General features: G+C 35.3%; 1 protein-coding gene across 1 annotated transcript in view; it reads right to left on the minus strand.

Annotated features, from left to right (window-relative positions):
* The window catches only part of LOC149779885 (uncharacterized), a 71483-nt gene that overhangs the window by 51925 nt on the left and 7173 nt on the right, over nucleotides 1-12385 (minus strand). The window contains exons 3-8 of the mRNA XM_089936568.1: nucleotides 10066-10175; nucleotides 9346-9427; nucleotides 7772-7846; nucleotides 7288-7385; nucleotides 2132-2260; nucleotides 73-221 (exon numbers count right to left, since the gene is read on the minus strand). Of these exons, the coding sequence (XP_089792694.1) occupies nucleotides 73-221; nucleotides 2132-2260; nucleotides 7288-7385; nucleotides 7772-7846; nucleotides 9346-9427; nucleotides 10066-10175 (643 nt within the window). The remainder of the gene's footprint in view (nucleotides 1-72; nucleotides 222-2131; nucleotides 2261-7287; nucleotides 7386-7771; nucleotides 7847-9345; nucleotides 9428-10065; nucleotides 10176-12385) is intronic.

Consider the following 12385-nt stretch of genomic DNA (forward strand, 5'->3'; position numbering starts at 1 on the left):
AGAACCTGAAATAAAACAACTCCTTTTCTCTCAGTCTGCTATAAAATGAAAACAATAATGTATTGGTCCCACCTCTCAGATTCTGCCTGTTTTAGCTTCTCCTGTAACATGGACATGTCAATTTCTAAATTTTTTGTTCTCTTTTCTGATGACTCAGCATCCTTTTCCTTGTTGCTCAGCAGATCCTTACATTTGGACAATTCCTCTTGAGTGTTCAGTAGCTGAAAATATTTAGCAGTTAATAAAAATTTAATATCTGCCAAGGTGACTGAATCAGGATCAGTAAGCAAGAAAAAAAATAAACTGCATGTAGGAAAGAGTCAGAATGAATATTAAATAGACTACACTTTTAGACCATAACTGAATGCGAGTAATAGATGTTAGATTTGCAGTCACCATGAATGTGGCATAACAATGAATTTGGTTTCAATCCTCTATTGTATCAACATGCATTTTAAATGTGACCCTTTTAATTAAAACTGAATGACGAGAGCTTAATTTCATATCTGAGGAAGAGAGATCACATTCTGAGCTAAAGAAAAAAATTGGAGATTTGACTTCGTAACCACTTTCTAAAGTTTTTACTCATGTTGGGAACCAATAATATTTGGTAATCCACACTAACCAAATGTAACTAAGACCATTGCTAACCTGGTCGCAATTGCACACTTTCTCCAGTTACCTAGTGGTTAGAGCATCTGCCTCAGATGCGGGAGGTCATGGGTTCAAAAAACACAACTGAGTCATACCGAAGACTTATCAAAATGGTAATAAGAGGATAGTGTTAGGACTGGTTGGCCTAGTGTCAGGATAATGTGACTGGGTGGGACATCGTGCTACATGTCTGTGGCATGTTACCCCAGTACACAACATCAATATAAACTGCCACATTGCAAACCGTAGTGATATGACTGATTTTTTTTTAAAGCTATGTTAAAAATCCAGATCACACACACACATACTTTCATTCTGTATACAAAAGTTCCACTTGATGTCTTCATCCTTTAGTTTCATAAAAATACAGAACTGTACATGATGGGCATTGTGTGACTCAACCGACATGGATATATGAGAAAACCTGCCAGTAGTTTTGGTAGTTCTTCCCAGGCTCTTCCTCCACCAGATATACTGGCCACTATGTATAGCCTATCATGTGCTGATCAATGGCATTAAAACCACAAAGTCACAAACTACTCCACCTATATCTCTGTATCACTCTTATGGACCTTCTTTCTCTTTTTTTTCAAGGCCAGATTGAGTTTCTATTTAATAGCTTTAGATGTTGACATTCTATTAATCATATGTTTGAGTTTGGTCAGCACTCTCGTTGCGAAAATGTTGATGTCCTCCTATATTTCTTCATGCTTTAGATAATATCAGAATAATAAACAAGATATACTGAAACCAATTAGAGCACGGATTGTATCTTTAAAGTAATAACATATAAAGGCTTTATTAAGTACAACAAAATAGCATTATCAATAATCTCTCATGCTTTGAGTTGGGTTTTTTCAATATGATTCATACATTATTTTATTGTATCATTCTCCAAAGACTGGTTCTAAAAATACTGCAAAAAAGAGGGCCTAGCTCCAATGTTAATTTATAAAGTGAAATGAGAATTTAAAAAAGTAAGTACTGCATGGTACAGCAAATTGTCACTTTTACAACATCATAAAATACTAGCAGTCGTAGCTTTTTTAAATACAGAGGCAAGATTTTATCATCTGAATTTGCAGATAATGACTGACCATGTTTAGCTTTGGCCAACTCCCTTGTAGCCACACTGCAACTTCTGAATTTCTTCCACCGTGTAAAACTAAATCTGTTTCTCTGTAGCCAAGGTCTTTTCTTGATGTGCAATTGCAAACTCTAAAATAGTGTACCAAAAGAAATCAAATGAATGGCCAAAAACTGTGTATGATGTTTGCAAGACTTCCTTTATTAACTTCGTTCTTTCACGTATTTAGAAAATTCACCTTTTCTTTAAACAAGGATTGGAGGTTGATGGAATTCTCATTCCCTCAAAAGAAAATTTCAGTTCTGGAATAGAACCTGCCTCTACTTCACAAAATCTTGCGATAATTTTTCCTTAATGCACTGATGATACAAAAAATTGGTGATAATTTACCATATGTTTGACTTTGGCCAACTCTTGTGTAGCGAAGCTTTGTAACTCCTCTTTCAGCTCGTCTTGCTTGTACCACTCCTCCTTCTCCTCCTTTGCTTTACTTAGTTTTTCTGTAAGTTCCTGGATACCCTATCAATAAGACATGAACTGATCTTAAAAATGCATAATACTATAAATGAAAACTTTAAAAACACCTACTGGCTGCTATCACTCCAACCCCCACTTTCACAAAATGTCTGAACTGCAAATAAAAATTGTTCACAGTCCGAGATCATATGTTTGGAGGCAGTATAATACATTAAATGCCATAAATGTAATAGGCTAAAAGGCTAAATATTTTAAGTCGTTGAAGCAATAATACAATTATACATTTACATTTGTTTGATGCAGGTGGGGGGGGGGGAACGGTTGGGCAGAATGACATTTCCAATTTTCACTAACTAGTCTAGTGATGATGCTAGTGGTGATGCTTGAAATAATGGAATAAAATTTGTCCTTTTCTACTTAAAAAGCAGGCTATTTCATTACAATTACATTAAATTACACTTGGGGACCTGGGTGTCCAAGTGGTCTAAAGCACTTGCCTTTACCAATCACTGCATCTAGGTGGGTTCAAGCTTTGGATTTGGACAGTGTGGACATGTGAGAAAGCTTGCCTCTAGCTGTCCAATGGTTGGTGGTTCTTACCGGGCTCTTTCTGGGTTCTTCCACCACCAGTTATATTGGCCACCATGTACAGTTTACTGTTTGCTGAAAAATGGCATTAAACCAACAACAACAACAACAACAATTACACTTACCCAACATTGATTTTGACTTATCTTGGCCAGTTATGCCAGGTAATTGTCAATCGTTGAATGTATAAAATTTCAAGAAGGAAAAATACTGTAAATACAAAAGATGTGATATCCAATATTCTCAAATTTTGTTTTAAAAAACACTCAAGCTCAAACTCCCAGTCTTATAGTCATTCTGTGTCACTGTAATTTAACAATTTAGTTGTCAGTCTCCTATTAAGGCAATCCAGAAAACTGATTTTTATTCCACTCAAAATTTTAACACTTTGTATGAAATATATATTTCAAGAAGAAAATGTTGAGAGTATTTTTGATGTATGTTAGGCATAAAATTACTGAAATAAAGATCACATATTATGAGCATTGAATTTAATATGCATGTTAGAATTTTTGAGTCACTTGTTTAATGTTACAATATATATCTAATACATTGTCAAACCTATCCTGATAGTCACCTTTACTTAGTGGTCACCCATTCACAATGGTCATTCTAATCACCCCCACATATCATAGTCCTGTATGTAATGATAACCTGCCTTCTATGATCAGTGGCCAAGTGTTTCCTAACCAAACAATGGTTTCTAACTGCCTTAAGCAGTCATTGGTGCATATCTGCAGTGACTGCTGAGTCTTGTGCTTCATGAAGGCATTGTTTAGATAAATGAATATCGTGTGGCAGATACTCATCTTAACAGTGTAACAGTGCAACTCAAAGTGTAAATATGTCAGATTCAAAAGCAAGGAAATTTTTATAATTAGAGTGAAAGGTTGAAGCAGCTCTTATTCTGGATGGTGGGAAAAGTATGTGTTGCCTATTGTGCCAATGTGACAGGTATAGTTCAATATCTCTGAAGAAAAAAGCTTGTCTTCAAGAAGAGAAACAAGTTACATCCCATTTCATTAAGACCGTGGGTCACAGAATGTTTGAACCTTGTCTGTAAAGACAGGAGAAGGGTTGGTTCATGGATCACAAAAATAGCTGTATATGGCTTTTTTTTTTGATTTTCCATTCATCACAGGCTTCTCACAAAAGCTGATTGTCTCTTTGAGTTCAATAACTGGCTAATCCAGATGTTGTTTTAAAATGTGAACAAAAAACATCAGTGATTATTTGAAGTCAGTGATGATTTCATTATAGAATGGATTAAAGGGAGCAGGATGAAGTAATCTTATGCAGAACATACATTTGTGAGAAAACAACATATATAAAGAATTTACAATTTTGTTGCGTAGTGCATATCTTCATAATATAACATTAATAATAATAATGGTTCAAAAACCAGTTTTAACAGGTTTTGCCTTTTTCCACGAGTGGCCACTAGTGACAGGTTCGACTGTATGTTGGATACCACATTATACTAAGCAAATTTAGCTTCACACAGGTTAAATGGTTCATATATAAAACATGCTCTGATTCACATAGAATGATAAACACATTTTACATGTACTAGAATTTTGAAATCAGAGATGATACCAAGAATAAACTTAAAGGAATGTTTAATGCAAGGGTTTCTGGTTTCTAACTTTCTATCCTTCATCATTCATGTATTTTTTTGTTGTGATTTTTTTCTCTTTTGTCCCTATATTATAAGGGTTTATAAATACTGTAAACCAGCGTTTCCCAAATTATAACATTCATGTACCCCTTTTGGGACATCTGTCTTATCAGCATACCCCTTCTCCCAGTGCCATAGTGTTTCATTTTAGAGTGAATTTTGGTGTATTAATATCTGTCACGTATCCTGAAACCATTTTGTGTAACACTATAGTCTGACTTTACATCCCCGTTTGCTTGTACCCCCTAATGATTTCAAAAACAAGAACATTTAATGTGATAAAATGTACACAGAACTAAGTACACTATAGGCTACTTTATTTCCATCAGACAACATAATGACGTAGTTCATTCTGTTTGACAAATGCTGAATAATTGCATAAATTACATAACTTTGAGAGTTTGAATTATATCCCTCTGCATACATGAACACAGAAATTAAACCGCTTGTTAAATCCACATGAAAAGCGTATTTGTCATCTTCCTTTGCTTGATTCGACATTGTAAATATCGGAAGCAGACTACTTATGAATGTATATCTGTAGTCGTCATACACCCCTTTGCTGAAAATGGACTTGTCCAGAAACTGGAAATGGATCCGAGCATGTCCGTCTATTGCACTGAAAACTTCCGTTAAGCATGAAACGCGCATAAGATGATGGTGTTAGGGCCACTCTACTCAGCGTCAGGTTAGAAACTATAAATCAAATGAATGAATTGACTAAGTTCCTTGCACTTTTTATCATATTGAAGGTTTGCATTATTTAAATTGGTAGGGAGTACAAACAAACGAGTTTGTATTATCAGACTGTAGTGGTACGAGTACCACACTTTGGTAAATAATGGTGTAAACCAAAATAAGTTAACATATGTTTGTTCTTGTTTTGAAGAGAAACTAGGTTTTTAGATGTAACCAGTGTTATCCTGAGGTAAATGTAACAATGTAATATAATATGTTTGTGGAGATTGTCTCATGCAGTATGTATCAGTGGAGTAAGTGAAAGAATATAAGTATTCACCATGATAGCATGTGCACTGCACCCTTGCCAATTCCATTTTAATTTTATTTATCCCATCATTAAATTCAGTCACTGATTAAATATCTCAACATAAACATAGACATTCCAAATTTTAACCCAATGTAATCTGATTATTTGATAACTGTTTTTGCACAAAGTTTTTCTATTCTTTTGCCAATACTTCCTGTGTTTTACACATGGAATAAGCTACATTAGGTTCTGACCCATGGCTATTGCTGAACCATGGCTGAAACATACAATCAGAATTCAATGAAACATATTTCACAATGTGACACACCAGAAGTCTGGCCATCAAGTTCAACACAGTCACTTCATTTAAAGAACAAATGCCACCATTTATTATAAATTTCATCATTATTCCAATCTAACAAGAGTTTGGAAGGAAGGAAATGGTTTGTTAAAAAAGCTATCTGACATAAACCTCCCTTTAAAATGATGAAGATGTTATATTTAAACAAAGTTCAAATATTCAGTTTCAAATTAAAAAATTAAGAGATGCCACCCCTTAATTCAGTCAACAAAGTCATTCAGAATTCCATTCTTTGTCAAGAGTGCTCCAAAAGTAGGGATGTGATACATCTGACAAATTCTGTTACTGACTAATCTAATAACAAGATCACTCACACGTGGCACAGATTGACTTAAGAAGGAATTAAGAGAAACATGCTTGATTTTTTAAGTGGATCTGAAAAGAAAAAAGCATGCATTTGATAAAAATAATACTCAGGTGAAAACTGCTGATCATCTGGTGTACATGAATACTTGATGGACAAAAGTGGACAGAAGTCAATCTGACATAATGTGGTGTTGGCTTCTTATGTCAACAATGGTGACATCATCAAATCTTGTATTACAGCTTTCAACTGAAATCGGTTGACTCATTTGTACTCATGTGAAAACTGGACAGATTTCACCAAGATATTACATGGCTTATGATATGATGAAACACTGATATTATTTGGTTTTACTGGAACCCAACGATGTTTAGGACCAATATCTTTGAATATTCAGCATTATTCAGATGATGTGGCATATACAACTCTTTGCACATAACAGTGGCATTGGGTTTTAAAAGTGGTTATTAAATGAGTAAAGTACTTGTTACATGGGGAACACATTTGCAATATCTCCTTTATGCTGAACATGCAGTTGGGATAAGATAATTAGCATGGAATCAGCAATGGTGGGTGGGGTGGTATTATAAATGTCACCTTCTCAAACTCTGAAGAGGTAATCAGATATTGTCAACAGTTTTTTCTTTTTGTACTGACAAAAACGAATGCCTGCACCTTCAATATCTGGTTCAAATGAATTACCTATTTAATTTAAAAGAATGAAAAGGTACTACTAATCAATCATGACTGCTGAATATAAAAAGTAACTTATACAAGGTAAGTATCATTCTGTACTGATTCTATGCCTCTTGTATTGATACATGTATCGGCATGTCAAAAGTAGTTGTTGTTGTTGTAGGGTTTAACGCCATTTTTCAGCACAAGATAGGCTATACATGGTGGCCAGTATTAATGGTGGAGAAAGAACCTGGGAAAACCCCGGAAAGAACCACCAACCCACGAGAAGCTACTGGCAAGCTTTCTCACATACCCACATTGGCTGAATCCGAGACTCGAACCCACGCAGACAGAGGTGAGATGGCAGTGATCCGTAATGGAGAGCGCTTCAGACCACTCGGCCACTTGGGGCCCCCACATGTCAAAAGTATTGATGCACTGATTGGGGGGGGGGGGTCAGTATATTACATACCTGATCTTTCTTTGTAAGTTCTTCCTTGAATTCATCTAACAGTTTTATCCTGCTCAACTGGTACTGCTCATTAAGTTCCTGAACTCTCTTAGCCGTTGCTGAAACAAACAAATTTTTACAATCTAATGTAGTGAAAACTGTTTTCACAAGAAATATAAATGCAGCACAAAACGTAGTCCTTTCTGGTATATACATATAAATATATTACTTATACATTTATACAGCAGCCACTCATGGGAAAAGGCAAAACTGCCCATTGCACACACACACACACATACAATATTTATCATCCAGCAAATATTCTTTCATAGGTTGCAAAACTAAAAATCTCTTCTTTTTTATTAATGCTGTAACAGAATAACTGACCGTATGGAAACAATGCATTTATAAATTTAAAATATAATGTACAAGTGCCATTCCTGTTACATAAAGAATAATTTTATCATATAAAGAAAAGGTCTCCAAATATAATGCACATTCTCACCATCTTGTTGTTTCTCTAAGGCAGTCTCTAGTTTCTCTAATGATCTATTCTTGTCCTTTATGATAGCAGCATATTCTGTAAAATGTAAAATTCTGTTAAAGAATAAAATTAACCTTCAATCTTACAATGTTTGAAGAAAAGAAAACAAAAGAAACACAATGTAAAATAAAATGTGAAAAAAGACACAAAAATGTGACAATATTCTTTGCTACTAATCTTCATTTATTACTAATGTTATATCCAAGTTCATGCTAGAGGCCATTCAGGTTAATTAAGTACTCCATTGCCTGTCATTTCACCCAAATATGCAGTGAAAAATATATTATTCACTTTACCTTTTCTCAAGTCAATGTTTTACTCAAGTGTCCCACTCTTTGACCATTAAAAGCTTTCATATTCTGAATGCAATAACTTTCTGATAAAATGACATCAGTGTACAACAATTTATTGTTATAGTTTCTGATCCATTTTCATGTCCATTTAATGAATATTCATATATGCCATTACAATCTGAGATTTCTGCTAGAGAATTACTTGTGATGTCTGAAGAAATAATTGTTGTTGTTGTTGTGTTTAATGCCATTTTTCTGCACACAATAGGCTATACATGGCGGCCAGTATTAATGGTGAAGGAAGAACCTGGGAAAACCCTGGAAAGAACCACCAACCCACACGAAGCTACTGGCAAGCTTTCTCACATACCCACATTGGCCAAATCCATGACTCGAACCCACGCAGACAGAGGAGGCAGTGATTCGTAACAGAGAATTAAGGTTACATTGAATTATCCTGCTCCTGTTGATCATAGATGGATCAAGGTTACATTGAATTATCCAGGTCCTGCTATCTAAATGGGTCAATGTTACACTGAATTATCCAGGTCCTGTTGATCTAGATGGATCAAGGTTACACTGAATTATCCAGGTCCTGTTGATCTAGATGGATCAAGGATACATTGAATATCCAGGTCCTGACATCTAAATGGGGCAATGTTACACTGACTTATCCAGGTCCTGTTGATCTAGATGGATCAAGGATACATTGAATTATCCAGGTCCTGTTGATCTAGATGGATCAAGGATACATTGAATATCCAGGTCCTGATATCTAAATGGGTCAATGTTACACTGAATTATCCAGGTCCTGTTGATCTAGATGGATCAAGGATACACTGAATTATCCAGGTCCTGATATCTAAATGGGTCAATGGTACACTGAATTATCCAGGTCCTGTTGATCTAGATGGATCAAGGAGGATACAATGAATTATCCAGGTCCTGCTAACTAAATGGGTCATTGGTACACTGAATTATCCAGGTCCTGTTGATCTAGGTGGATCAAGGTTACACTGTATTATCCAAGAATGGTTGATCAAGATTATCAATGCATAATATCAAGACCTTAATTATGATACAAAATACAGAATAATTCTCTTGAGGTATTAGGCAACAAAAAAGTGTTCAACGGTTTTTGTTTCTTTAAATATGGAGAGTATATTTACTACTAAAGGTGCAGCTGGATAATTAAAACTACTATATGTCTTATCTTTTTATTGGTGACACTATTTGTTTTACCTGAAATTTTCCCTTCATATTTCTTGCACTGTTCAGTTCTTTTCATAAGAATGGTTATCAAGTCTTCTTTTGATGCATTTGCCTGAAAAATAAATTAAATAAACATAAAGTCAATTGTACAGGTTTTAGCTACTCACTTGATCAACAATGCTAGAGACAGCTGCCTATCAGAGCAATTTCTTTCCTTTTCTGTTATTTTGAGCATCTGAAGGTTCAATAATACGCTGGTAAATATTTCTATCTAATCCACAAACTTTTGCAAAAAATAGGAAACGTTTGAGATGTAGAGGCCAGGACCTGATAATCACCATAAAATGATAGTTCCAAGAAGCAAAAAATAAATAAAAAAACAACCAAGAAAAGAAGTCCAGGCTTCACCTTATAGATATGCATGTGCAAAATGCCAATCCAAAATTTAATGTCTTTTATGGACTTAAGCATCCATAAAACAAAAATCTCTTGGAAAAAGATGTACTTGGATGCAACCAGTAGTAAACCCAAAAATGCATTTCCTATGCCTATTTCAGGTAAAAATTAAAAAATCTCCAGGGGAATAAATTTAAAACAGCTACACATAAATATGTTTTGATTATTCCTAAATGTGTTTTTCAGAAGATGAGGATACACTTAAAATCAAAGCATATTAATTTGTTACTCAAATGACCACTGTAAATTGTTTGATGATGCAGCTAGGATTTAATAAATTCATGTTTAACTTACATAAGCTTCATCACTTGCTTGATTACTGGCTGGGGAGGCTGTCAAGTTCAGGACTGAATCTGTGTCACTGATAGGTTTGTCTTTTGAAGCTGAACTTTGAACTGGTGTCCCTGGTTGTAACAAGAAAAGAAAAATGAAGAAAAAATAATAATAATTAAAACCTATTTCCAAAACTTGGCCAAAGCAATGACAATAAAACACGTCTTAAAGATCACTGCCCTACAAAACCACTTGACCTTAGAGACCAAATTAGGAACCAACTGACCTTAGAGACCAAATTCCTAATGTATGAATCTAATAATTATACAGTGTTATGACCTGTCATGAAAGATCACTCATCCTGAGACCATGACTTTTTAGCAGGAGTGGCTATCCTAGACAAGTTCTACTGTTCAAGATAAGTTCTGCTGTACTGAGAATGACACATGTACTAGAGCTGTGGGGGCCCTGAGTGGACAAGTGGTTTAAAGCTCTCTCCGTTACGGATCACCACCATCTCATCTCTGTCTGCGTGGGTTCGAGTCTAGGATTCGGCCAAGGTGGGTATGCGAGAAAGCTTCCAGTAGCTTCTCGTGGGTCGGTGGTTCTTCCCAGGGTTTTCCCGGGTTCTTCCTCCACCATTAATACTTGCCGCCATGCATAGCATATCATGTGCTGAAAAATGGCATTAAACCCCACAACAACAACAACAACTAAGGTTGTGTTTGTACAACATGTATGCCCACATGGAAGACCACAACATCTGTCCAAAAAGTTAATAAACTCCTTTTTAAAAATTAAAAATCTTTAATAATGGTATGAAAATCAAATCAGGTTATCTACATATTAAGCATACAAGCATGCATACTAAATTTCATTTACTTCAAGTACTTTTTGATCAAAAAGTTAATATGTAAAAATCTAATCAGGTCATTGACATATGCATGAAAACATAACAAAGTTTTTGTCTACTGCAAGTAGCTTTTGCTTAATCATGCTAACAAATTATACCAGACGTACTGTATGTCCAAAAAGATCAAAAGTATGTGAACATTATTATCACTCACCTGGCACACTGACCTGGGTTGAAAGACACCAGCATGAGGACAGTTCCAGCTATCTCGCAGAAACTGGTTGCCCATATTTTGTTTAATTGTGTTTCTACTCTGATTAATATCAAGGCAGACTACATGGTATATAAGGATCTTTTGTATGAATGTGAAAAGTATTCATGCTGTACCACATCTGGTCTGATATAGTACATAACGTTTTATTGGTTGCTTGTATTTTTAATGGAACATTCAGCACTTTATTTGACTACATTATTCTGGGAAAATGGAAGCTAAGCGCCTTTCTCAAGGACTCGCCAAGGCAGCTATCCAGGCTGGCCTTGACACGTATAAAACACACAACCCTTGGATTATGAGTCTGATCCTCTACTGAGTTACTGCAAATCCAAAGGCAATTTTGGATAGAAAGTTGTTCTAGGATAGCTAGCCGTACATGATGGAAGATATGTTCCATTTGTAAGTTTTCCAGCTGGTTTCCATCAAAGCCACTCTATTGCTTGGGGGAAATAAAACACCAATAATTTAACAGCATTTTCCATGAAACAGGCATACCAAGTTTGGTCAAAGTTGGTTTGGTATGTTTTGAGAAAGAAATTTAACAAGTGCAACTAACAGGCCCTTCTAGATTTTATGAGCTGAAACAGTAACAGACATTTTAGTGCTGCTACAAATTACAAAAGGAACCATTAATCATCCAATGTGGATAGAAAAGTTGTGTGTGTGTGTGTGATTTGGGTTTTTAACATAGCTTTAACAATTTTTCAGTCATGTGACTATGATGTCTGCAGTGTGGCTGTTTATAGTGATGTCTAGCACTGGGGCATCATGGCGCACCCAGTCACATTATCCTGACACCAGGACAACCAGTCCTAACACAACATCTTAATGTTGAGTGCCAAGCGAGGCAGTTGCCAGTACCATTTTCAAAAAATAACTCTTGGAATGACTTGGCCAGGGTTCAAACCCATGACCTCCTGCATCCAAGGTGGACATTCTAACCACTTAGGCCAACGAAGTGGTGATACAAAAAGTTGAAAATCATGAACGACTAAATTTATTGATAATGTAAATAGTACTCTAAATATTTATTTAGATTCATTGATTCTTTATTGGGTACCTGTATGTAAATAGTACACTAAATGTTTACTTAAATTCATCAATTTTTTATTGAGTACCTGTATGTAAACATGTCAGTGATTTAAAAACACAAATGCATGTTTAGGAACATGTAGCATGTAGATAAAAAGACAGATATACAAACATTAGTAACA

The sequence above is a fragment of the Sinohyriopsis cumingii genome, chromosome 16 (assembly GCF_028554795.1).
Source record: "Sinohyriopsis cumingii isolate HCF-2022 chromosome 16, ASM2855479v2, whole genome shotgun sequence".
NCBI lineage: Eukaryota > Metazoa > Mollusca > Bivalvia > Unionida > Unionidae > Sinohyriopsis > Sinohyriopsis cumingii.